This window comes from Misgurnus anguillicaudatus, chromosome 13 (genome assembly GCF_027580225.2).
Source record: "Misgurnus anguillicaudatus chromosome 13, ASM2758022v2, whole genome shotgun sequence".
In the NCBI taxonomy this organism is placed as follows: Eukaryota; Metazoa; Chordata; class Actinopteri; order Cypriniformes; family Cobitidae; genus Misgurnus; species Misgurnus anguillicaudatus.
This window is the reverse complement of record NC_073349.2, coordinates 32,274,893-32,300,297: the sequence shown is the minus strand read 5'-3', so window position 1 is coordinate 32,300,297 and position 25,405 is coordinate 32,274,893. Positions and strand designations below refer to the sequence as shown.

General features: G+C 39.9%; 5 protein-coding genes across 11 annotated transcripts; 4 read left to right on the top strand and 1 right to left on the bottom strand.

The window, feature by feature from the left end:
• Positions 1-1,175: 1,175 nt before the first annotated feature.
• gp1ba (glycoprotein Ib platelet subunit alpha) lies at positions 1,176-4,995 on the top strand. Its single transcript, XM_055188064.2, has 3 exons — positions 1,176-1,329; positions 1,776-2,064; positions 2,205-4,995. Exons 2-3 carry the CDS (start codon positions 1,785-1,787, stop codon positions 4,142-4,144), a joined length of 2,220 nt encoding a protein of 739 aa, XP_055044039.2. The 5' UTR covers positions 1,176-1,329; positions 1,776-1,784; the 3' UTR covers positions 4,145-4,995.
• Positions 4,996-5,069: 74 nt separating this feature from the next.
• psmb6 (proteasome 20S subunit beta 6) lies at positions 5,070-6,831 on the bottom strand. The gene is made up of 6 exons (XM_055188065.1): positions 6,677-6,831; positions 6,176-6,243; positions 5,959-6,090; positions 5,756-5,885; positions 5,456-5,600; positions 5,070-5,282 (listed from the first exon to the last, which is right to left on the bottom strand). The coding sequence occupies exons 1-6, from the start codon at positions 6,776-6,778 to the stop codon at positions 5,155-5,157; spliced, it is 705 nt and encodes a 234-aa protein (XP_055044040.1). The 5' UTR covers positions 6,779-6,831; the 3' UTR covers positions 5,070-5,154.
• Positions 6,832-6,894: 63 nt separating this feature from the next.
• Positions 6,895-11,556, top strand: trappc1 (trafficking protein particle complex subunit 1). Of its 2 annotated transcripts, none has more exons than XM_055188066.2 (5): positions 6,895-7,049; positions 7,439-7,537; positions 9,944-10,014; positions 10,130-10,268; positions 10,355-11,556. In XM_055188066.2, the coding sequence occupies exons 2-5, from the start codon at positions 7,439-7,441 to the stop codon at positions 10,481-10,483; spliced, it is 438 nt and encodes a 145-aa protein (XP_055044041.1). In that variant the 5' UTR covers positions 6,895-7,049; the 3' UTR covers positions 10,484-11,556. The 2 variants fall into 2 exon arrangements, with proteins under 2 accessions (XP_055044041.1, XP_055044042.1); XM_055188067.2 differs by having other exon boundaries at positions 6,994-7,091.
• A 997-nt stretch (positions 11,557-12,553) lies between these two features.
• On the top strand, positions 12,554-18,143 carry LOC129430655 (uncharacterized). 5 transcript variants are annotated; one of them, XM_073875658.1, is made up of 5 exons: positions 12,556-13,107; positions 13,175-13,252; positions 13,344-15,170; positions 15,288-15,326; positions 15,483-18,143. In XM_073875658.1, exons 1-5 carry the CDS (start codon positions 13,062-13,064, stop codon positions 17,090-17,092), a joined length of 3,600 nt encoding a protein of 1,199 aa, XP_073731759.1. In that variant the 5' UTR covers positions 12,556-13,061; the 3' UTR covers positions 17,093-18,143. The 5 variants fall into 5 exon arrangements, with proteins under 5 accessions (XP_073731758.1, XP_073731759.1, XP_073731756.1 ...); XM_073875657.1 differs by having other exon boundaries at positions 12,554-13,107; positions 13,344-14,621; positions 14,856-18,143; XM_073875655.1 differs by having other exon boundaries at positions 15,288-18,143.
• An 854-nt stretch (positions 18,144-18,997) lies between these two features.
• On the top strand, positions 18,998-21,642 carry LOC141369352 (uncharacterized). 2 transcript variants are annotated; one of them, XM_073875660.1, is made up of 4 exons: positions 18,998-19,218; positions 19,318-19,377; positions 19,491-20,871; positions 21,277-21,642. In XM_073875660.1, exons 1-4 carry the CDS (start codon positions 19,161-19,163, stop codon positions 21,575-21,577), a joined length of 1,800 nt encoding a protein of 599 aa, XP_073731761.1. In that variant the 5' UTR covers positions 18,998-19,160; the 3' UTR covers positions 21,578-21,642. The 2 variants fall into 2 exon arrangements, with proteins under 2 accessions (XP_073731761.1, XP_073731760.1); XM_073875659.1 differs by having other exon boundaries at positions 19,073-19,218; positions 19,491-20,895; positions 21,223-21,642.
• Positions 21,643-25,405: the final 3,763 nt, after the last annotated feature.

Below are 25,405 nucleotides of genomic sequence, written 5' to 3'. Positions count from 1 at the left end.
TGTTTCGTGGTGTTTGATATATCCACTTCAGAAATAAATCAGTACTGTTAGTGTTGTGCTGTTGATGAAGCAGATGAAAAACTTCAATAATCAAGATCACCGCACCCCTTACAATACACTTACATGTTGTGTCAGAGAAGCTTATCAATGCACCTGAAGAATTGACTCTTGTTAACTCATTACTGGAGGTTTCATGTAAATCAAGTAAATAAGCTGCAGCTATTCTAAAACACAGCTGCAAGAGCGCTTACGAGATCAAAGAAGTACGATCATAATAGTCTGATTCTAGCAACCCCTAAACTGACTAACTCTTAAATATTGCACCATTTTTAAAATATTCCTAATCACATATAAAGCCTTGAATGGTCTAACACCTCCATATCTCTACGAGTTACTATCAGAGTAAAATCCATCACAGACACATTGTGCTCACAAAATTCTGGTCTCATCTGAAGGTCGTCTTATTTAGCCCCTAAACTGTATGATGACCTTCCAGCAATGTTCGGGATTCAGAAACACTTGTTCAGTTTAAGTCTAAACTAAAGACTCATCATCGTGCGTTGACACACAAACACATCGGTTATGCTTTATGATTGTATTACTTGAACATTACATGTGAGCGGCCTAACAGCATTTTGTTTCTGTTTCCCTATCTCGAGACACACAGGTTCAATTCCAGTTTGATGTGATGCTCATTCCACTATCGCCTTGTGCACCTGCAGCGATGTTGAATTGAATGATATATTAGTGTATCATACAGCTGCAGTCAGTAACACCTGCGACTCTTTTCTCTGTTACGGATTGCAGCTGTAAGGTCTCAGATGAGAACTCGGCTAAACCTGCACTGCCAAAAAGGACTTTCTTACCCAGTATTCTTATCTTGTTTTTAATACAAATATATAAAAATTCTTAAATGAAGATGTATTTTCTTGATGAACAAAATGACCAAAGAGAATAAGTCTAGTTTTAGACCAAAAATCTATACAATTCAAGTAAATTTGTGCTTTAAAATTCACTTAAATTGTATATATTTATTGTCTAAAACTAGACTTATTAAAATACATTAAACTGATGACTGGGGAAATGTAAAAAAAAAAACGTATTTTAATTTGACTTTATATAGTTTTTTTACATTAACCCTTTAGTTCAGATGTCATGATGAGACAATGAACTTTTATCAGGAAACACAACGGGAGGGGACGAGGAGAATGTGATGTAGAAAACTGACATCTGGAGGAACAGATTATGGTCTGAGGAAGACAGATAGAGCTCACATGACTATAAGACGTCTTAGAGGAGTACGAGTCTGACAGACGACAGCACAAACAGGTACAGATCACACAATTATTTATTCTTAACTTGAATATATCCTCTGTTTTATTCTGCAGTTGTGTGATGTTATTGCATTAGACATGAAGTTTTATTAGAGCATTTAGTTTAATCTTAAGAGTATATAATGATACAGTTTGGGATATGAAACAATAGTTGTAGCTCTATTTTTTTACTATGTTAATTTCACAAATGACCATCAACATGTGAAACGAAAAGCATAATATTTTCCATTTAAAACTGAATTATTTCTTGATTTGTGACATAATAGCAAAGCACTATTTTTTCCTTAAAGATCTCTTCACTAATATGTAAAAAATCTCTTGACTTGTTTTTAAATAATAATATAGTTTTTAACAAATTGTGCTGATGTATTTGAAATGTATTAGCTAAATATGCTAATGTGTTACTGATACAAAGTCGTGTAATTCTTGTGCTGTGAACAGTCTTTCATCATGAGAGCCATCATCGGCATCCTCCTCTTCCTCATGATGCAGAGGTGTGTTGTCACGGGCAGCGGTTGCCAAAGCGACAGAAATAAGGACCACCGGCCACGTGTAAGCTGCGTGAATCAGGGGCTGACGGCCGTTCCCGGAGGGATCGACCCACTCACACAAGTTCTGGTGCTCACAGAAAACCGCTTCAGTTCAGTCTCGTGGTCTGATTATTCTCCATTCCTTCACCTGTATGAGTTAGATCTGAGCCACAATCAGATCACGGTGCTGGAACCACCAGGTAAACATCAGTACCGACATCTAAAGACCAGACTGTATATTATTGTAGATGTAAACAGAAAAGAAAACATTTTTTTGCATTTTGCTTTTAATGTCTGTAAAGAATAAAACTCCCTCTCTCTTTCTCTGTGTGTTTCTCAGGTCCAGTCTTGGAGAACTTGGGTGTTTTGCGTTTGTCAGGAAACAGGTTGACTGGTTTGGGTGGAGAGGTGTTTCGTTGCGCTCCCAATTTGATGCAGATTTACTTGGATGGAAATCGGATTCGCTCTCTTCACGATGCCACCTTCAGCTATTTGCAGCGTCTGGAGGTCATTAACCTTTCTCAAAATGAGCTTCCTGCCCTTCCACCTCGTCTCCTGGAGCGGGTCTCTTCCAGCACCTTAAAAAGATTTGACTTGGAGAACAACAGCGTCTCGCTGATGCCCGATGGGTTTTTCTCCTCTAAACCCGAGCTGCCGTATGTTTACTTGTCTTATAATCCTTGGCTGTGCAGCTGTGCTGTAGGATACCTCCACAGCTACCTGAATGACCAGGACTATAACGTCTACAAACACGAAGGTCCCGATGAAATCGTTCCTGGTACTGATACCGTACTATGTGCTGGGCCGCCTCACCTGAACGGACGAAAGATTATTGAACTAGAGGAGAATGACTTCTGCCCATCAGAGCCAACCGATCCACCTCCCTTCTACCCCATGGGAGACCAGGATTTTAAAGCAGCTGATATTATTATCACAACCCCTCACGTACCATCCACTCCGCTCAACACAACCTTGCCTGCTCCAATCTACGCAACCTGGCCCGCTCCACTCAAAACAACCTCATTCACTCATTCCCTTGACACAACCTTGTCCGCTCCACTTGACACGACCTCGTCCGCTCCACCTGACACGACCTCGTCCACTCCGCTTGACACGACCTCATCCGCTCTGCTTGAAATGACCTCATCTGCTCCACCTGACATGACCTCGTCCCCTCCACTTTACACAAACTCGTCCGCTCCGCTTGACACGACCTCGTCTGCTCCGCTTGTCAGTGACGTCCCGCTTGATACAACCTCGTCTGCTCCACTCATCTGGACCGTTCCATCCGTCAGGACTGTTCCGCCTGACACGACCTCGCCTATGCTACTTGAGTCCTGGACCTATACCTGGTATGATTTCTGGACAGATTGGCTTTTGTCTACAGTGACTACAGCAGAGTTTAGTTCATTAACTGAAGTTAATGTATCATATAACACAATCGAGCAATCGAGCGTCTTAAACAGCATGCAACCCCAACCTCAAACAGCCACGTCACCGATCCCTGTCCGACATATAGCTTCGACGACTGCCCAACCCAAACCAAAGTCTACAAGTGTTGGGCTGCACTTGGCCAAAGGAGCAGGTAGTCAAGTTGTAGATGATGGAAGGACATTGCCGTGGTGCTGGTGGTTATTTGTTGGGTTTGTGTTACTGTGTGTGTTGTCTGCTCTGACTTCCTGTTTCCTGTTCATCTGGCTCCTGAAAAGTTACCTGGTGCTTCAAGGCAGACTCAAGCGCTACACCCCGATCTACTCGGACAGCGACGGGGTAACCTTGCGTGCGTACAAACGTATCGAAAACACGGCGTCGCCAGGAGAGGAGAACGAGGAAAGCGTGACGTTTTTGTCCCTTGAACAGATCAAAGATGTTCAGGCCGTGTTTCGTAGTGTTCTGTTCATCTCGAAAGGAAATGACGAGGGACCGAAGGATGCGCAGATAGAGACTAAAGGAAGAGATGCTTTGACCACAGTATCCGCACAAGAGAGAGCTGAAGGCAGAGAGGATGAAGAGCTTGTGTTCAGGAAAAGTCTGTTCAGAGAGATTAGTCAAAAAGAGGAGAGTAACAAATGGACAGAAGAAGAGGAATGCTGGTACAGGACCAGAGAGAGAACCTCTCGATACCGACTCGTCCTGAGAGAAACCACAGGAAGTGAAAGAAACATGGAGTGGGTGGTGGGGGAATGGGAGATGGGAGAAAGGGGCGTGGTCAATGAGAGATCCTGTCCTCTGATTGGACAGGTGGATGGCACATTGCCTTTGTCATCTTCTATCGAGTAAATTGCTCTGGTATATATATATATATATATATATAAGGAATAATTGACGACGGGCCGTTGAATTACAAGAAAATAATGCACATCCAAGGTGGTTATCCGGCCGTCATTATTTTCAAATCAATTATTCTGCTTATTCCATGGTTACAAAAAAACATTGCTCTGGTGTCTATTTTTAAGACATTTAAAATGTTAGGTGTGTGGTTATTAAAAAATAATCAACACCCAAGCAACATTTCTCAGAACAAAGCATTCAACCTAAAGTATAAATACCAAAAATACTGTCTGTTCTATTCTAGTCATTCATAATTCTCCTATTTTCTGTGGATTCTATTGAAACAATGTAACATTGTAAAAAGTGTTTATATAAATAAAAAACCTTTGGGAATATAAATGAGGCTTTAACAGGTGCTGGTTTAAAGCTAATAAACACAAATGATTGATTGTTTCTGGTCTGTTGTGAATGTTAACCCACATTAACTCTTCATCATTAAATCTAAACACCACCAGATATAACGCTCATATTATTACAATGATAATAACAATCCATATTGTGAGTGAAAAATATCTTTATCCATTGTGTCAGTCACACAAATTAATATCCAAATAGTTTATCCATAAAAGTAACCAAACTTTACAAGCTTTGTATCTTTTGACAGGCCTGAAGTTAAAGTTTTTTTTAAGGTTAAGCAATCTTTCAAAAAAAAATTTTTTTTCATGCTCATCATCTTGCCGTTCTTCAGAGGTCCTGTGCTATCTGAAGGTTTGCTCAAATTCATCCAGGACTACATAAGTCATTCTCAATTCCATTCTTCATTTCTATGTTACAGTTCTTAATAAATGAATAAAGGTTTAAAAACTCTACACGTGTCCAAAAGCCCTTAATTTGATTAAGAACACATAGATGTTGAAACAACTGCACAACTGTAAAAGGTAGACTAAAGACAAGTTTATTTGAACTTTGTATGACAGATATCTGAAGAAAGGCGTTTAATCATCAGGTGAGTCTGAGCTTCAGACGGTGGAGAACTGTGGTAGCTGGTTTCCCAGTATGACCTGTCTCTCCACACCCTGTTCAGTGATGACAGCCAGTCTCACCACTCCTCCACTAGAGCCGTCTCTCTCCATGGCTAGTGTTAATGCTACAGACAAACAGACGAGGATCAATAACAGCGTTTAAAACATCTCTTGTTTCATACACAGTTTGAAGTAACACATAATACAAAAAAGCGTTTCTAGCTTAGCAGTGGCACGAGCAGCATGGCAAAATGGAATTGAAGTATAACAGGATTTTGAAAGAAAAGTCATCTCTGACCTCCAGCAGTGAACTTGAGACACTCTTCTTTGCTCATTTCAGGTCTGTAGTTTGAATCCACGTATCCATAGATGTAGCTGCTACCCGATCCACCTACTGACACCGGCTGTCTGGTCAACATCCCTCCAACAGGTACGGTGTACACCTGCGCACACATTTGTCTTTCTTAGCAAGGGTAAAATTTGATATTGTATATTGTCATTAAATAGCATCATGAACCATCTCTTAACCTGAAGCTCACTGTATAGCTCAAATTTATCGTAAAATCTCAAACCGCGATAATACAGCAGTGGGCTGTACCTGACCACCTCTACGCTGGTCCCACCCGGCTACGATGATTCCAGCCATCAGCTCTTCTCTGTACCTGTAGCACATGTCCCGAAACAAACTGGCTGCCGTCTGGACCAGAGGAGCTTCATCCAGCTCGATACTGAACACAGATATGAGATAAGTCGTCAAGGCGCTCTGGTGAGACACATCGAGATATATGGTATATGAGGTACCTGTGAAAACCCAGCTGGTAGGTGACGGCATCGGCGATGGCCTGAGTATCGGCCGCTGACCCTGAGCGACAACAGAAGATTCGGTCGTGGATGGGAGTCAGTTTATCCGTCACGCGGTTGGCGATGTAAGCACTGTACAAATGACGTCCATCATTATCATTGGTTAATATACAGCAGATACATCATCACTTGAATGGGTTTAAATGAAGATTCTTACCCTGTGGTGGTGCGGGAGTCTGCACCCATCACGACTCCACCATTAAACTCCACAGCCATGATGGTTGTCTATAATATCACAATAATAACAACACATTTACATCAATAATGAGTCTACTGATGCACGTCATCATCACCTGTCCTGTTATAAAACAATCACAACATTGAAACATTAAGGATAAACCCTGTCAGTAATTTTGAACTTGACTTCAAGAAGTTGTCATTTCACTATTACGCGTTTCATGAGAATGAACACACAGAAGCATTAATGTTGTGATTCTATTCATACAACTTCCAGTTTAATAAACATGACATGATCCGCGTCCACTGCTATAATAATCTAATAGGTATCACGAGTAAAACCTCTTATAGTAACATGAAGTAGTTTATTGTTCGTTCGGCTGTTTGACGATATGCTGCATCATTCACCGGAGTTTACGCGTCAAACGCGCGCTTCTTACTTTCACGTGAGATTTTAAGCCTACGTGTGAATGTCTCTCACCCCCGTGCTGACTTCTTTGTTTGTCCAATCTGGAAATAAATCATTGTAATTATTTAAAGTTGAAACTTGGGAAGAAAACTGTAAAGCTGCGGCAGCCGCCATCTTAGTTTGCACTATTGCTGAAGGACCCCGCGGGAGGAGCCACACATATGCCTGTATTAATTCTTATGACTGCCTGCACAACACAATATAGACAAGATAGATAGATAGATGAATGAATATATATATTTATTTCGTTTTAGCAATATGAGTCTGTGTTTTCATATATTACTGCTCGTGTGAGGCATATTATAGAGGTGTAATATTTCTGTTGTAACTTCGTGATATTTGTTCAGGCAGGTCAGTCGGTGTCGTGTCGGAAGCTGTGCGGAAGGTAAATAATGAAATTCATCAACATTTACTTTAAAACACAAATGTGAGTCATCTGAAACAAATATGAATTTGAAAATACAAATGAATATTCGTGAAGTTTGCTGTTGCTATGATCGTTTGCATGTTTGTGGTTTATAGTGCGTTATTGATCTTTGTATTTTTAAATGAATGACTTTTGTTTATAATAGAGCTTAAGACAGCTTAGACTTTAGTGTAAAATGTAGGTGTGTTTGAGAATGTTCTAGTATTTGGTGTAAAATTGTTTGCTTTAAACACTTTATTGGTGGTCATTTTGACACAATCTAAACCTGAAGATTGATGTTCACACTTTTGCTTACATTTCATGGGGACTAATGACTGATCTACAAACGTTTTGTCTTTTTATCTCAGATGACTGTTCATAACTTATACATATTTGACCGCAATGGCACCTGCCTTCACTACAGTGAATGGAACCGCAAGAAACAGGCTGGAATATCCAAAGAGGAGGTAACACACACACACACACACACACACACACACACACACACACACACACACACACACAGCTGTTTACACACACACACACACACACACACACACACACACACACACACACACACACACACACACACACACACACACACACACAGATTAAATGTGGTTTATTCGCCATAGATGTAATGGATTTTTGCTGTATATGGGTGAATGTGAGGCAAAACTTGTAAAGTGCTTTGGATGGCCATAGGTCTGTTAAAAGCGCTATATAAATGCAGTCCATTTACCATTTATATTCTATCCCCTTCATCTAGCCTTAATCTTACCATCACAGAAAGCTTTCTGCTTTTTTATAAAGCACATTTTTGTTCATATTTATGGTGCTAGAGAAGTACACTTAGATATTCTTAAGATTATATTAAGAAGTAGTAAATAAGTTTTAGTATATTATATACAAAATTAGTGCATAAAAATGTAGCACTTTAAAGGCGGGGTGCATGATTATTGAAAAAAACATATTGGAAAAGGGAGTGAGGCCAAGTACCAAAACACACTTATAGCCAATCAGCTGTAAGGGGCGTGTCTGCTAACCGATATTGTTGCCTGGGTTGTGTATGTGTAGTGCAGGGGTGTATTCCAGAAAGCAGGGTTAACTTACCATCAGATTAACCCTGAACTTTGGGTTGATCAACCCCAAACTTGCTTACTCTGGGTATGTCGGTTCCAAAACACAGTTTAAGAGTTAGTTCATTCAACCCGGTGAAAGTAACCCAGAGTTAATGCGCACTCACGGTAACAACATAAAGGCATCAGAGAACTTAAAAGTTTTTAAATGAGAAATAACATTATAAACCAATACTTTCTGTCAAAATCAATGTTTTATAATCGGCTTAGAAGTGTGTGATTACAAAACAGATAAAATTAATGAATTAAATAATTAATACGAACCTTTTTTACCCCATTTAAGTCCAATATTATATGTGTCTCAACGAAAATACACATAATATTATTTAAATATTATTTAAAAGCCTGTAAAAATAATCATAGATTTTATATATGATTTTAAATATATTAATTATATCTAATTAGATAATTAGACATAATTAAGATGATCTTTTCTCTTACAAAAAATAACAATGGTTTTACTACAGTTACAACAAAAAACATGGTTACAGTAAAACCATGGTAACCACAAAATAACCATGGTTTTGACAACCATGGTTTTCAAAAACCATAGTTAAACCATGGTTAGTGTAGTAAAACCATGGTTTTGCTGATCAATGCACCCCCCCAAAAAAACATGGTTACAACAACTTTACACCAATAAAATTAATTTTCGTAAAGGTTGTGGCACATCAAGTGCATAATCTGTCATAAGGCTTATTTACAGGTTTTTATTTTAGATATGATTGTTCTCGTGTATGCATAAAATGCACTATGATTATATTCACTATATTGTACTTATTTCACTTCTGCTCCTTTGGGTGACCCTGTTTAGTTTTTAGACTTTCCATTGTATGACACTGTCTCACCTTGGAACTTTAGATTAATCTCAAATTATCTAGTAAGTGAAAGATGAGGTTATTTATGAATTGACAAAATTGATACGGAAATGTACTTTATTGTTAACATTAATTAACTGATGGAAATGTGTTTCAGACATCCACTGATATTTGGAGATATATTAATAATGAACATAATTAAATGTATAGTATTTAGTCCACACACAAATATGAATACATTTTTATTAATAATGGACATAATTTAATGTATAGTAATTAGTCCAATCACAAATATCAATCCATGTTATTAAAAAACTGCTTCTTTAAAGAAAAATCAAAATTTTTTAAGAAAGCACTAAATATTTGCGCCTGTAAATGTAATAAAATAAATGCTTTAACATTGTAATATTATGCAAAATATATGCTTCCACGCCCGCTGCACGCTCATCATATGTACACGCATCCGTAGCCTCGTTTTATTAACTAAAATGAACTTACCCTGCAACATAACCTGGTCCGGAGCAGGTTATCTTCAGAGAGTCAGTTGCTGTGGTTACTTACATAACCCGAAAGTTACCTCCGTTTTTGGAACCGAAAGCAGAGGTTATCCGCTTACTTACTCCTAAACTTACCCCGGGTAAGTCACATAACCTGCTTTCTGGAATACACCCCAGGTCTATGAAAAGAAGGTCCAGATTTTATTGGGGTAGGGGCGTGTTTGTTTAGGTGATTTCACATATCAACATTGTTTTTCAGAGATCAATTACCCCGCCCACCCAAGTCCATTATGAACATGTCCTACACAAAATACAGATGAACTTTACCCTATTCAATCATATACAGTACAGATGAATTGATTGAGAGTTATTGATTGTTACTGTGTTTATAGATCTTTTTCTTTTTATTTCTTTGTCAGGAGTGTAAGCTGATGTATGGAATGCTCTTCTCTATCCGATCATTTGTTAGTAAGATGACTCCCCTGGATATGTATCCTAAAACTGACTCTGTGTGTGTGTGTGTGTGTGTGTGTGTGCATGAAAAGAAACAAGCTTATAAATGTGTTTTGTGTATTTGTGCGTGCTTCCTTCACTCCATTCTTCAGGAAAGATGGATTTGTGGCATTTCAGACCAGCCGTTATAAGCTGCATTATTACGAAACTCCCACAGGCATTAAACTGGTGATGAATACAGACCTCGGTGTGCCCAACTGTAGAGATACATTACAGCAGATATACAGTACAGTAAGAGTTACACTGCAGCAGATACACAGTATATGTAATGTTTACTGTATACTATAGTAATTCTCTCTTTCTTTCTTTGTCTGTAGTTGTATGTGGAGTACATTGTGAAAAACCCCTTGTGTGTGTTGGGGGAGTCTCTTCAGAGCGATCTGTTCAACACGAAACTGGATTCTTACATCCGAGCTTTACCTTTCTTCAGCGTCCGGGCGGCTTGACGCCTGCACGTCTGCATTAGCTCTATTATGAAAATAAAATATGACCACCTTATATTGAACACCAGTGGGATGTTTTATTCAGTCTGACCTCTGGCCAAATTTCTTGTTTTGTTTGGTAACATTATGAGAATTCATTTCATACCTGAAAACTGACTGGAGAAAGAACTCAATTAGTGATAGACCGATATATCGGCCGGCCGATATATCGGGCCGATATTTGCGAGTTTTATGTGTATCGGCATCGGCCGATACATGGCTGCCGTGTTTGCCGATTTTTCCGGCATAATTTACAGACAGAGTGCTGGAACCCGCAAGCGATTGCAGGTCATGTGACTAAAAACAACCAACCTTTTCACGACAACATTGAAAGCTCGGCTTAACAGCTGATCATAGCTGAACAAAGTGGGTTTTTTTTTCATCTCTATGGGGCGGTTTCCTGGACAGGGATTAGACTAGTCCTAGACTACAATAAATGTAAGAACTGTGCAAACTAATAACATCTCTTTTTAACAACATGCCATTTTTTACATAATTTTTATGATGTAAATTTAGTGAGCAAAACCAGTATCGGCTCCAAATATCGGCTCAAGAAAATCGGCAGCCTGTATCGGTCATCGGCTAAGGCTGATGAAACAAAAATCGGTATCGGCATCGGCACTGAAAAATCCATATCGGTCGATCCCTAAACTCAATGCATTATTTACATAACAACAACAACAAAGAGATTATGGATGCTTTGTATTTGTGTACACTTTAGTCCAAATGTTGTCTTTAGATAAACTATCATGTCCACAATGATGAAGATGTCAAAAAAGATGTCGGTTTTGTTTGCAGAATTGTGAAGTTTATTTAATGCTGGACATGAAGTTGGTCATAAGTTTAATACTCTGTGTTTTTATATCCTTCAGTACACCATACAAACACTAAGTTAAGGGAACTTTAATATACGTTATATGTTTTTGGGAGACCCAATTCCTAAAATAAATTGAGCATATGGGTTGAATACGGTCAACTTATTAACAAGTGAAATGCTTTTGAGTCATCAGAATTTATTAAAACTTAATATACGTTCATGCATTTGTCAAATGCACTTTTTGTGTGTGTGTGCGTGAGCGTGTGTGTGTGTGTGTGTGTGCGCGCGTGTGGCATCCGAGATGTTGAGATCTGCACCTGAGAGAAAATGAGCTGTCAATCAGGGAAAAGCTGTCAGTGGTTAATATATATCTTACATTCTGTCCGCTTTTCTCCGTTTTTATTTCTGAGAGTGTACAGTCCACATGTCATGCTGTACAGATGAGTTTAAATGTGGGTCAGTTTCCCAGGCAGGGTTTAGATTAATCCAGTACTAGGTTTTAGTTATGTTAGGACAAAAAATTAGTTTTACAAAAAAAACACTCTTGTGCATCTTGAGACAAAACAATGACGCTGATATCTGTCAGTGCTATTTTCAGTAAGGAAAGTTCAAACTAGTATTTTAGTCTTGGACTAGTCTTAAACCATGGTGGTCATTCCTGGTCCTGGAGGCCTTTGATGGGATATTTGTGGTGTTGTTGATTAAGGTTGAAGAACTAAACTTCAAGGATCAGAAATGCCCACCCCTGTCTTAAACCCTTTCCAGAAAACCACCACATTATGTTTTAATAGCATGCTACAATGTTGTACCATTTTGGCTTGATGTTTACATTAATCTGAGATACGTGTGCGATAATTCTATATGCCTGAAGGTTTTTTCATATCAATGTTACATGTGTGTTCATTATATGGGTTTCTTTGTGTCTCTGAACTTTAGGATCCTTTGGTTCTCAAATCTCTGATAATGCAAAAAAAATGTAAAGAGTCAAAGTAGTTTAATATTAAAGCAACATTACAACACTCTAAAAACAGGCGGTGCTATATGGCACCAGGGGTGGTTCTTTGCTCGTGGTCATGGAGGGGCCGTTTTTGGTGCCATATAGCACCGGTGAAGCACCTGTGTAGAACCATGTGGTGCTATGTAGAACCATATTTGGTGCTATAGTGGTTCTGTATGGCCCCTGTATGGTTCTACACAGGTGCTGTGTGGCACTGGAAACGGTTCTTCTGTGATTGCGATCCAGGGCAACAGTTTTGGTTCTATATAGCACCGTTTGTTTTTTTAGAGTGAACTACAGCAACACAAATTGAATAATTTAAGAAAATCCAATAGTTTTCATAGATTCCTTGCTTATCTGAATTATTTCTCAAGTGTCTGTTGGAGTGTGTGTGTGTGTGTGTGTGTGTTCGTAACACAACAAAATTTTTGCATTTCTAAAAATGTCAACCAAGGTGCATGAATGGGTGCATGTCTATTTAAAATGCAGTAACATAATATACACCAAATACACTTCACAGCCTTACATTGGGGTTGAGAGGAGTTTGTTAATGTTTGATATATCACAAACAACTGATACCCCCAAACTAGATTGCTTTAACAAGATGTTAATGATCTAATACACCTGCTGCCAATGGATCATAATTGGATCTGGTGATGCAAATCAATGCTAACTTTTAAAAGATCCATGTGACCATGTCAACCTAAACTATTGAACTTGTATTCAATATGTGGTCTTTTAGATGCATTGTTTTATTTTATCAACTATGTGATGGTAAGTTCACTTTTGTGTCTATTTCTGAACGTTAAACTATATTTACATCTGTCATATTTTTTTTCAGTATACTGTTCCCCAATTAAACGTGCTTTACGTGTATCTGACCAGAGTGATATTGGCCTAGAGCAACAAGAAACTAAAGGTATCTTTACAAATGTGGATTTAATTGAGAAACTTGTACCTTGTAACACTTAACAGTAACATTACTGAAAGATCTGTTGTTGCTGTTTTAGGCCTACTTGGACATGAGGCTGGATCTCACTTCTTTTGGGAATCAAAGGGTTATCATAATATACATCAGAATATCCACAATGGTGCGGAAAAATCCAACTTTAATCCTTCTGATCTCAAATCTACTTCGGTTTCATCTGTGAGTGCAAATTCCAATCTTGAGGAGCCTCATTTTAATCCATCACTTCACCACAGTTCCTCCTTCCCGGTCAAATCAAGTGTTCCTTTCTCAAAAACAAGTTCTAAAACTAGTTTTGGTAGATATATGAAAACAAGTTCTTCTCTCCCCTCTGAAATATCCCGCTCTAAACCAGAGAAACCTAGTGCTCCTAATGAAACCAGTTCTAAACCTGAGAATCCAAGTGTTCCCATGCTACCTATTTTGGCCCTCCCCTCAGAGAAATACAGTTCTAAATCTGAAAACCCCAGTGCTTCTTTAAAAAACAGTTCTTCCATAACCCCCTCTGAGTCACCCGTGTCTAAACCTGAAAAGTCTAGTGCTCCTATGGTTCTTAGTTTGTATCTTCCCTTAGAGAAACCCAGTTCTAAACCCGAAAACTCCAATGCTTCTGTAAAAACCTCCTCTTCCCTCCCCTCTGAGAAACCAGCTGAGAAGCCTAGTCCACCTATGGAATCCATTTTTAAACCTGAAAAGCCCAGTGCTTCTATGGAAACCAGTTCTGAACCTGAAAAGCTGAATGGTGGCCCTTTGGAAATTGGTTTTAAACCTGAAAATAATAGTGCTACGGTAGAAACTAGTTTTGAACCTAAAAAACCTGGTGCTCCTATGAAAACCAGCTCTGAACCTGAAATTACTACTACTCCAGTGGGAACCAGTTCTAAACCTGTAAAGCCTGGTGCCCCTGTGGAAACCAGTTCAAAACCTGAAAATACTAGTGCTCCAGTGGGAACCAGATCTAAACCTGGAATAGTGAATGGTGCCCCTTTGGAAACCACCTCTGAACCTGAACAGCCCAGTGTCCCATTGGAAACCAGCTTTAAACCTGAAAATACTAGTGCTCCAGTAGAAACCAGTTCTAAACCCGAGAAGCCTGGTGCTCCTATGGAAACTACTTTTGAACCTGAACAGCCCAATGCTCCTATGGAAACCAGTTCTGAACCTGAAAATACTACTGCTCCAGTGGGAACCAGATCTAAACCTGGAATAGTGAATGGTGCCCCTTTGGAAACCACCTCTGAACCTGAACAGCCCAATGCTCCTGTGGAAACCAGCTCCGAACCTGAACAGCCCAGTGTCCCATTGGAAACCAGCTTTAAACCTGAAAATACTAGTGCTCCAGTAGAACCCAGTTCTAAACCTGAGAAGCCTGGTGCTCCTATGGAAACTACTTTTGAACCTGAACAGCCCAATGCTCCTATGGAAACCAGTTCTGAACCTGAAAATACTACTGCTCCAGTGGGAACCAGTTCTAAACCTGAAAAGCCTGTTGCCCCTTTGGAAACCAGTTCTAAACCTAAAAAGCCTGATGCCCCTTTGGAAACCAGTTCGAAACCTGAAAATTCTAGTGCTCCAGTGGGAACCAGATCTAAACCTGGAATAGTGAATGGTGCCCCTTTTGAAACCACCTCTGAACCTGAACAGCCCAATGATCCTGTGGAAACCAGCTCTGAACCTGAACAGCCCAGTGTCCCATTGGAAACCAGCTTTAAACCTGAAAATACTAGTGCTCCAGTGGGACCCAGGTCTAAACCTGAGAACCCTGGTGCTCCTATGGAAACTACTTCTGAACCTGAACAGTCCAACGCTCCTATGGAAACCAGTTCTGAACCTGAAAATACTACTGCTCCAGTGGGAACCAGTTCTAAACCTGAAAAGGCTGTTGCCTCTTTGGAAACTATTTCTGAGCCTAAAAAGACTTTTGCCCCTTTTGAAACCAGTTCCAAACCTGAAAATACTAATGCTCCTATGGTAATTGTTTCTATACCTGAGAAGCCCGGTGCTCCTATGGAAACCAGTTCTGAACCTGAACAGCCCAATTCCTCTTTGGAAACCAGTTCTAAACCTGAACAGCCCAATGCTTCTATGGAAACCAGTTTTAAACCTGAAAAGCCTAATGCTCCTGTGGAAACCAGTTCTAAACCTGAAAATACTAGTGCTTCAGTGGGAACCAGTTCTGAACCTGAACAACCCAATGCTCCTTTGGAAACCAGCTCTGAACCTGAAAATACTAGTGCTCCAGTGGGAACCAGTTCTAAACCCGAAAAGCCTGTTGCCCCTTTGGAAACCATTTCTGAACCTAAAAAGCCTGTTGCCCCTTTGGAAACCAGTTTTGAACCTGAAAATACTAGTGTTCCTTTGGAAATTGGTTCTAAACCTGAGAAACTCGGTGCTCCTATGGAAACCAGTTCTGAACCTGAAAAGCCTAGTGCTCCAGTGGAAACCAGTTCTAAGCATGAAAAGCCTGTTGGCCCTTTGGAAACCAGTTCTGAACCTGAAAAGCCTAGTGCTCCAGTGGAAACCAGTTCTAAGCATGAAAAGCCTGTTGGCCCTTTGGAAACCAGTTCTGAACCTAAAAAGCCTGTTGCCCCTTTGGAAACCAGTTCTGAACCTGAACAGCCTAGTGCTCCATTGGGAACCAGTTCTAAACCTGAAAAGCCTAATGCTTCTATGGAAACCAGTTCTAAACCTGGAAATACTAGTGCTCCAGTGAAAACCAGTTCTGATCCTGAAAAGCCTGTTGCCCCTTTGGAAACCAGTTCTAAACCTGAGAACCCTGTTGCCCCTTTGGAAACCCGTTCTAAACCTGGAAATACTAGTGCTCCAGTGAAAACCAGTTCTAAACTTGAGAAGCCTGTTGCTCCTATGGAAACCAGTTCAAAACCTAAAAAGCCTAGTGCTCCTGTGGAAAGCTTTTCAAACCCTAGAAATACTAGTGCTCCTATGGAAACCAGTTCTGAACCGGGAAATACTAGTGCTCCTATGGAAACCGGTTCTAAACATGGAAGGCCCAGTGCTCCTTTGGAAACCATTTCTGAACCTGATAAGCCTAGTGCTCCAGTGGGAGCCAGTGCAAAACCTGAAAATCCCAGTGTTCTCGTGGAAACCAGTTCCAAACCAGAGAAGCCTAGTTCTTCCTTTTATTCTGAGAAGGTTAAGACTGGCTTTAAACCTAACACCTCTAGTGATTCCCTGCAGCTTGTAAACCCTCCTTATGAGAAACCCAAATCTAAATATGAGAAATCGAACTTTAGATCATCTGAAAAATCTAGCTTGAAATCTGGTTTAGATGTTTCTCAAGGAAAGGTAAACTGGTTTCAACAGAAGTCTGGGTTTAAATCATCTATCAAATCTAGTAGTCGATCTTCTGGTATGTCCCCCGTCTCAAAGCCTGCTGTCTCCAGTGACATGAAACGCTCTAACTGTACGTCTGTAAACAACAGCTCCAAGTTCATTGCTCTCCTAACTGAAAAATCTGTTTCTGAATCCTCTGAGAGCTGGACTGAAAACATGAACCGGACTTCTCAACTTTCCAAAACCTCAAGTTCTCTTCTATCTGGCAAAGCTCTTTTTAGATCATCAGAGGTATCCGGTTCTCACCCATCTGAAGGATCCAGGTCCCTTGAGTCAGAGATGGAAGGTTCTCTTCTATTAGAAGAATCTGCTTCTCTTCTCTCTAAACTAGACGTGTCTGTTCCGGTGAAGGAAAGTTCTGCTTGTAGTTCTACAACATCTAAGAAGTCTTCTGCTGCTCCTTCAGTGAAAGATCCTTCAGCTCATCAGTGCTCATGAGCGCTCTTTCAGCTCGCAAAACATTGATTTTTATGCCACTGGTCAAAGATTTTGTATTTGTGCCAATAAAATGTGCTACGTTTTGACTATTTGGAGTTTTCAGCTGAGTAATCGATGGAAATGGCATTCTTCATAACAGAATGAAGTCCTAATTTATCCCGTGTTTGTTTTAAAGTCAAGTGTACTTAACCTAATGAAAATCTGTGTCCTGTTATTTAAACGAAGCTTTAATGTTTATCTGCTGAGTAAAGAGTACATGTTTAATGTCCTTTCTCAATGCATTTCTTTAGATGCGGTTTGCCTTTTACTCTAAAAGTACTTTAGCAAAGATATTGAATTAAACCAGACCGAGCCCAACTTTTACTACAGTATGGGTACGTCTCAATCAGTGCTTATACGTGAACAAGGTTTGATTTATTTATGGTCATTTATAAATCTCCACGTGCAAATCACTTCAAGAATTAATACTCTGAAACAAAATCACAATTAATCTTCATTGTGTCTAGAACAGTGCTCAAGTCAGATGATCACTCGCTAATGTGTTTGTTATCTATCAAATTGATCTACTTTTACGGAGTCAATCACAAAGGTGGAGTGGATTCAGAAGTAGTTTTGTCACGCACCTGCTGGTCTGCACCAAGGACACATGAGATGGATGGACTCTGCCTTGTTTGACCAGATGATGGCCACAGCCGTAGATTACGTTAACCAGAAGAGATGGTAACCTTTGACCTATGGCATGTCCTATAAGCTGCAGGCCAGAGGTTTAACATCATCAGCACACATCAAGTTGTCTCTCGTGTGTTGCATCATTTTCTGTACAATTTTACTACTTGGTTAACTTTTATTCTAGTTGCAATGCAGTTATGTTAATTATCCAGAAGAAGAATCTGACACATTTTTTTTGTATTTTGACTCGTGTTTGTGCTGGATTTTCTTTGCAACAGTGCTTCAGTCTTCTGTCAAACTCAATCATTTCATAAATCTCTAGTTGGGTGGATTGAATATCAAAACATTATGACTCGCTTAATAAAAACAATGTGAGTAGAGAGTACGTGTGGCTGGGTTATTGATCATTGTTAATCTGATCGGTTCAGTTTTCTCTTTAAAAGAACTCATTGGCTGAGAATTTGATCTAAATTGACTTGAATGCGAATAAAGAAATAATTATCCTCATCACCAGAAATATAACACTAATATTTGATCAATCATTTGAGTGGGTTACACCTGTACTAAAATAACTAAACATGTTTTTGTAAATAGCAGAGTGACATCTAGCGGAGAAGACTGAAAGTCCCCAAACATTTGAAGTATATAAATTATTTTTATTAAAGTTGATTTTTGCTTAATTCGGTTAGGGTTAATTACGGACAGGTATGTTAAATAAAATGTTTAATATATGTATTTGTTTGAAATTAGTGGTGGTGACTTTTTTTTTTTTTGCATTTCATGTATGTATGTATGTAAAGTTAGCCTATATAAAAGTGAAAGACTTGTCTTAAAATATGCTGAAAATAAGCTGTAAAAAGGGATACATGATCACTGGTCTGATTGTATGTTATTCTGTGTTATCATCATTCAGTTTGAATTTGATCTTTTAATGTACAAAGTAGCTGATATTGCCATCACTTCTAGTTGACTCCAGAGTCGCTCTCATTCCAAAATGGCGGATTTGTAGGGCTGCTGCTGGGCGCTGGTGTTACAATGGAACGTTCTATCACTTTCACTTCTTGTCAATATAAGTCTAATATCTTTTATAATATATAATATCTTTGATGACGGTGACGGTCAAAAAGTTTGTTTGACCTAGTTCCTTCACGCACACCTGGCTGTGGTAGTTCGACACCATATATACATTGAGATATACATTGAAAGAAAACTACAAACTCAACAAATGGCTCCTACAGCTATAATAAGATAATTGCTCTGTTAATTAATGAGTTAATGAGGGGTCAGGTGTAGCCAATGATTCTCTGTTTGATTTAAAGCCTTGCTGGGAGCAGCTCGTCAGTGTGTTTCTCTGTGTGTGAAGGGTTTGTGGTGTCTGCTTTTGAGATCGGTTAACATCATGAGTTTGGTTAAATTCATTCTGCTGTTGGTTCTTTATCAGCAGTTCATATGCAATGGTGTGTTTGCTTTTGTCTGGAAGTTATCTTTTTTGGAAAATGTACATGTTATATTTGAATTTACAAGTTCTTGTGTTCTTTCACTATTTTGCTCTCCAGTTGATGCTGGCTCTTTTAACTATTTCGGGCGTGATTTTGGGACAGTAGATGGCGTTAAAGGTTTGTAGTATTCTTGTTACTTACCTGAAGTAGTAACAGTGCGTGCTTCACTGTTCTACCAAGTTATTGTGCTTTGGTTTATCTTCATAATAATTTTATTTATTTTTTGACAGAATCCACAAGTGGCAATGGCAGCGACCATGGTACTGAACTCAGGAGCTCAAACTTCACCGCCAAAGCCACCACCAAAGCCAGCACCTATAGTACTGATCTCAGGAACTCCTCCGCCAACGACGATGGTAATATCACGGTCTCAGACTTCACCACCAAAGCCAGCACCTATAGTACTGATCTCAGGAACTCCACCGCCAACGACGATGGTAATATCACGGTCTCAGACTTCACCACCAAAGCCAGCACCTATAGTACTGATCTCAGGAACTCCTCCGCCAACGACGATAGTAATATCTCGGTCTCAGACTTCACCACCAAAGCCAGCACCTATAGTACTGATCTCAGGAACTCCTCCGCCAACGACGATGGTAATATCACGGTCTCAGACTTGACCACCAAAGCCAGCACCTATAGTACTGATCTCAGGAACTCCACCGCCAACGACGATGGTAATGCCACGGTCTCAGACTTCACCACCAAAGCCAGCACCTATAGTACTGATCTCAGGAACTCCTCCGCCAACGACGATGGTAATATCACGGTCTCAGACTTGACCACCAAAGCCAGCACCTATAGTACTGATCTCAGGAACTCCTCCGCCAACGACGATGGTAATATCACGGTCTCAGACTTGACCACCAAAGCCAGCACCTATAGTACTGATCTCAGGAACTCCTCCGCCAACGATGATGGTAATATCACGGTCTCAGACTTGACCACCAAAGCCAGCACCTATAGTACTGATCTCAGGAACTCCTCCGCCAACGACGATGGTAATATCACGGTCTCATACTTCACCACCAAAGCCAGCACCTATAGTACTGATCTCAGGAACTCCTCCGCCAACGACGATGGTAATGCCACGGTCTCATACTTCACCACCAAAGCCAGCACCTACAGTACTGATCTCAGGAACTCCACCGACAACGAGGATGGTAATATCACGGTCTCAGACTTGACCACCAAAGCCAGCACCTATAGTACTGATCTCAGGAACTCCTCCGCCAACGACGATGGTAATATCACGGTCTCAGACTTGACCACCAAAGCCAGCACCTATAGTACTGATCTCAGGAACTCCTCCGCCAACGACGATGGTAATATCACGGTCTCAGACTTGACCACCAAAGCCAGCACCTATAGTACTGAACTCAGGAACTCCCCCGCCAACGACGATGGTAATGCCACGGTCTCAGACTTGACCACCAAAGCCAGCACCTATAGTACTGATCTCAGGAACTCCACCGCCAACGACGATGGTAATGCCACGGTCTCAGACTTCACCACCAAAGCCAGCACCTATAGTACTGATCTCAGGAACTCCTCCGCCAACGACGATGGTAATATCACGGGCTCATACTTCACCACCAAAGCCAGCACCTATAGTACTGATCTCAGGAACTCCTCCGCCAACGACGATGGTAATATCACGGTCTCAGACTTGACCACCAAAGCCAGCACCTATAGTACTGATCTCAGGAACTCCACCGCCAACGACGATGGTAATATCACGGTCTCAGACTTCACCACCAAAGCCAGCACCTACAGTACTGATCTCAGGAACTCCACCGCCAACGACGATGGTAATATCACGGTCTCAGACTTGACCACCAAAGCCAGCACCTATAGTACTGATCTCAGGAACTCCACCGCCAACGACGATGGTAATATCACGGTCTCAGACTTCACCACCAAAGCCAGCACCTATAGTACTGATCTCAGGAACTCCACCGCCAACGACGATGGTAATGCCACGGTCTCATACTTCACCACCAAAGCCAGCACCTACAGTACTGATCTCAGGAACTCCAGCAACGACGATGGTAATGCCACGGTCTCATACTTCACCACCAAAGCCAGCACCTATAGTACTGATCTCAGGAGCTCAAACTCCACTGCCAACGCCACCGAGAATTATGCTGCTGCACCCACGGGCTCAACTGCCACCAGCAACTTTATCCAGGGTGCTACTACTAAGCATGATTATGGCCTCATCCAGAGTCCGGGCAATTTTGGCAAGAATGTTTTTAATAACATCTCTAGTCCTTCAGACTCTTATAAACGAGGTGCTCTTAGTCTCATTTGAGCTTTAGAACTGTGTCCCTTAAGCTGTTTAATTGAATGTTTTCCATTAAATGTCTTCTCAAAATATTTTATTTCTGCGTTTTTTTTTTCTTCCAGAGTGAATTGAACTAAATCAAGTTCACAAATATGATCAAATGTTAATACAAGTAGCAAAGTTAGAAGGTATTTAATCTGCAGTTATTTGAGCATTTTCTGTTCAAATTTCGTTGCAATCATGTCAATAGTCTAGATGTGATGTAGTATGAAAGTAGGTAGTTACTCAGATTTTTGAGGATATTATAAGGGTGCCTTTATCCACTTTAGGCTGCGTTTTACAGTTTATATTTTCTGTAGGAGTTTAACCCATGAAGTGATCCGCGGCCTGTATTTTCACAAACAACAGTTGATGTTTGTCCTGACCATTACTCAAATTTGGTGAGTTACGTTGACAGGAAGTTAAATCTTTGTTTGTTCTCTCAACTCTCTAGCAACACCAGATGTAGTTAAAAACAATCAGATTTTGAGCTGTATGGTGAGGGGTCACGTGACACGCAGTGTTGTATGAATCAAACTGTGCAGTGATCAGTTTGTGTCATTTGTCAGAAGAGGGAGCTGCATTCCTTTGAAAATTCCCCTACGTGTTAAAACCGGTCAGCTGATAAACATGCAGATGTCTGTGAGGGTACTTGACTTTTTGTGACATTGTTCTCCACGGTGTCTCTGAAACATCTCCGTGTTAATGTTCTGCTTGTCTCTACAGAACTGCAGCACAAATCAGTCATTCTGTTTTTAACTAAAGTTTTTTTTAATCCAGTCCTTCACAAATAACACCTTTTAAGAGCTATTCACACTCTTCTGGGTTTTTTAAACACAAAGCTGCTGTAGTTTTAGATGACATGTAGTGCACGAATCATGTGGATATTTTTTATGCACTCTTGTCGTTTTTGCAGATTGTCAGGTGTTTGTTCATCAGAAAATAACTTTTCTTTAGGTTAGGAACGATGCAGTCACAAAGTAAACGAGAGGAGTTCGGTGAACGTCTAAGTGTGCGGCTTTCTGTTTTTCACACTTTAACATCATCTCCCCCACATTTTCTCACTTCCTAGTTTACCTAATAAGGGCATATTACACTGAGGGAAGTAAGTGTGCAATCCAACTAAAAGAGATGTGAGCAAAGAAAGAGGTTAAAGAAGAGAACGACAGGATGAGTGGAACCAAGACAAAAGCATAGTGGAGAATCTAGATCAGATGAGACATTACAGACAGTTTCCCCACTTCCTGTCTGAGACAGGAAGTCACAGAGTCACTTCAGAACTTAATGCCTGCCTGCCTGTGTGTGTGAAATGGAGAAGTCAGTGGTGTTGAGAAGGTTTAAACTGAATGCCAAGGTGCGAATTTAACCATTTTAGTAGTGGGTTACACTACTAAATGTATGCCATGTAATACTTTTACATAGTCACATGTAGACCTCAGTAACAGTGACGGTCAAGAAACTACTAAGGAAAATATGAGATGCACAATAATGATGACCAGCAATAATCATGTCAGCGAACAGCAAAACGACAGAGCTAAAGATATGTGTAAAAATTGCAATGCATTCATTATTTCTTAAATTTTCCGTTTTTTTCTGCACCGTAACAATGAACAATTGTGAAGGACTGTATATACATTTGAATCTAGTCTAAATTCAAACAGAAACACATCGTTTTTTCATGCATGCATGCTGGGATCTCTCACCACCCCTTGTACAAAGCGACAACATATATCAGCATGAAATTGTTTCTTCAGATAACACTTGTCGATCTAAAATGTGTTTTTAGCTAGATGCATGGAAAATGTTGTAGCATGTGTGGTTTCAGATGCTGAATAAAACGTGAATTGTTTTTTGTGCTGTGCAGAAGGTGCTATTTTCTTCCACTTTTGACTGGCAAATGAGCTCTTACATATACACGACATCTACAGCAGAACTGAAAACGTTTCATTGTGGCTTGATGCCCTAAAATGAGCAGAATAGTCTAGAATGCGAAACATATCCGAGAGATAGAAAGTTCACATCAGTTAATGTCAGTCTCTCCGCCTTTCTTCACTTCTCTATAGGCTTTTTCAATGAAGAAATCTAGCGTCTTTATCGTAGGAATAAACTAGCTCTCTAGAAACTTTTACTCAACTGTTTATCAAGAGCTCAGGTCTGTTAAGCATTATTGTTGATTTCATTGCTTTTATGAAAGATTTACTTTGTGTGCTTACGCAACCTCCACACATGTACTTTGTTCAAAAGGAGCTGCTGTTGATAAACTGCCTGCTTCTTGATAAAGTCAGAGATAAGCACGTGTGCGTCTGACTCAAATAGGTTTTGCACACCCAGGGAAATGTGTGTGCGCGAGTATATTTGCCTCACAGGCACACATTCTGTTTTCAGTACATTAGTCAGCATGTGGACGCATGTTATGATTGAAGCATCTCTTGCTCGGGCCAAACCAGTAAGAACATGAGAGAAAATTCCACAGCTTTAGGAGAATTGATCTTTAATCTCATCTGAGCTAATTGACTGCTGTTAAACACAGTTTCATTACCATTACTAGTTCTTTTATTCCTCTAATACAATGTGTGTTGTTTTTCATATAAATCAGGATAAAGAGCAAATGCTACTACACTGTTAAAAAAAATCATATCAACGCAAGTTTTTGTTTTACTTTAACAAATTAGGTTAAATCATTTCAACTTGTTTATAATTTATGTCAACCTCCCCTTTCATTTTGTACATGTATCGGTCAGCAGATGTTTTTATGTTTGTCCGAACCGAACGGATCATCAATCAATACTGAGCCCTGCATCATGTTAGGCTCCACCTCATTCTCTCTCTCTCTTCTCTCTCTTTCTCTCACATGGCACAAGCTGATTGGTTACATCATGGGATATTTCTAATGCAAGCTTCACTGGTGAAGACAGCTGGACAGTAAGATGTTCATCATGAGTGACACACGTTCACACATTCAGCTACAGTACTGAAACTCATTCACTTTTCTTCTCGATTTTATTCTTCCTGTCAGATCAGGCAGTTTGCAGATTCACAAACAGGATGTCGCGGTCAAGTTTTGTCACCTGCTTTGATCTTCATCACTTTGCAAATGGCCAAACTTTAACTCGATTTAATCCAAATCTCACGCTGTTGAACTCGAACACAAATTTGCAACAAACCCGAGTTTACATCTGCAGCCTCATATGCCAGTAAATCTGAACTCGGTGATATCTATAATCATTATACAAAAGACTGTTTGACAACAACAATCGATTTCAACATTTACCATCCATACCTTAATGTTCTTCCAGAATCCAGAAGAGGAAGTTTGTCATTCTTTAAAATGACAACAAAACAAACGTTTGGTTAAATTGCTTAATCTGTGCAGTATATTCCAGTCTTTTTCAGAATGCATTTGTCCCATCAGTAACATTACCAAACACAGATGTGCCAGGTAGGAGGAATTGAAAATGAGAGAGGATTTTTAGTAAATAATGAAAATCTAAGTTCATTTTGGCAGTATAAACTTTGAAATGAACTGTTGCATTCACGTGCAAGCTTGTGAATGTAAGGCCTGGTTTCACAGTCAAGGTTTTGGTTAAAGCCAGGACTAGGCCTTGGTTCAGTGAAGATGTTTAAGCATTTTTTATAAAAAAAAAAGACATTACCGCATCTTACGACAAATCAATGGCACTGGCATCTTTTAGGATCTGTCATTGCAAGTTATTTTCAGTTGAGACAGCTCAAATATGTGTTTTAGTCTAGGACTAGTCTTAAGCATTGTCTGTAAAACCAGGAGCAAGAGTTTTTAAGAAGAAACTGCAGAAGTGT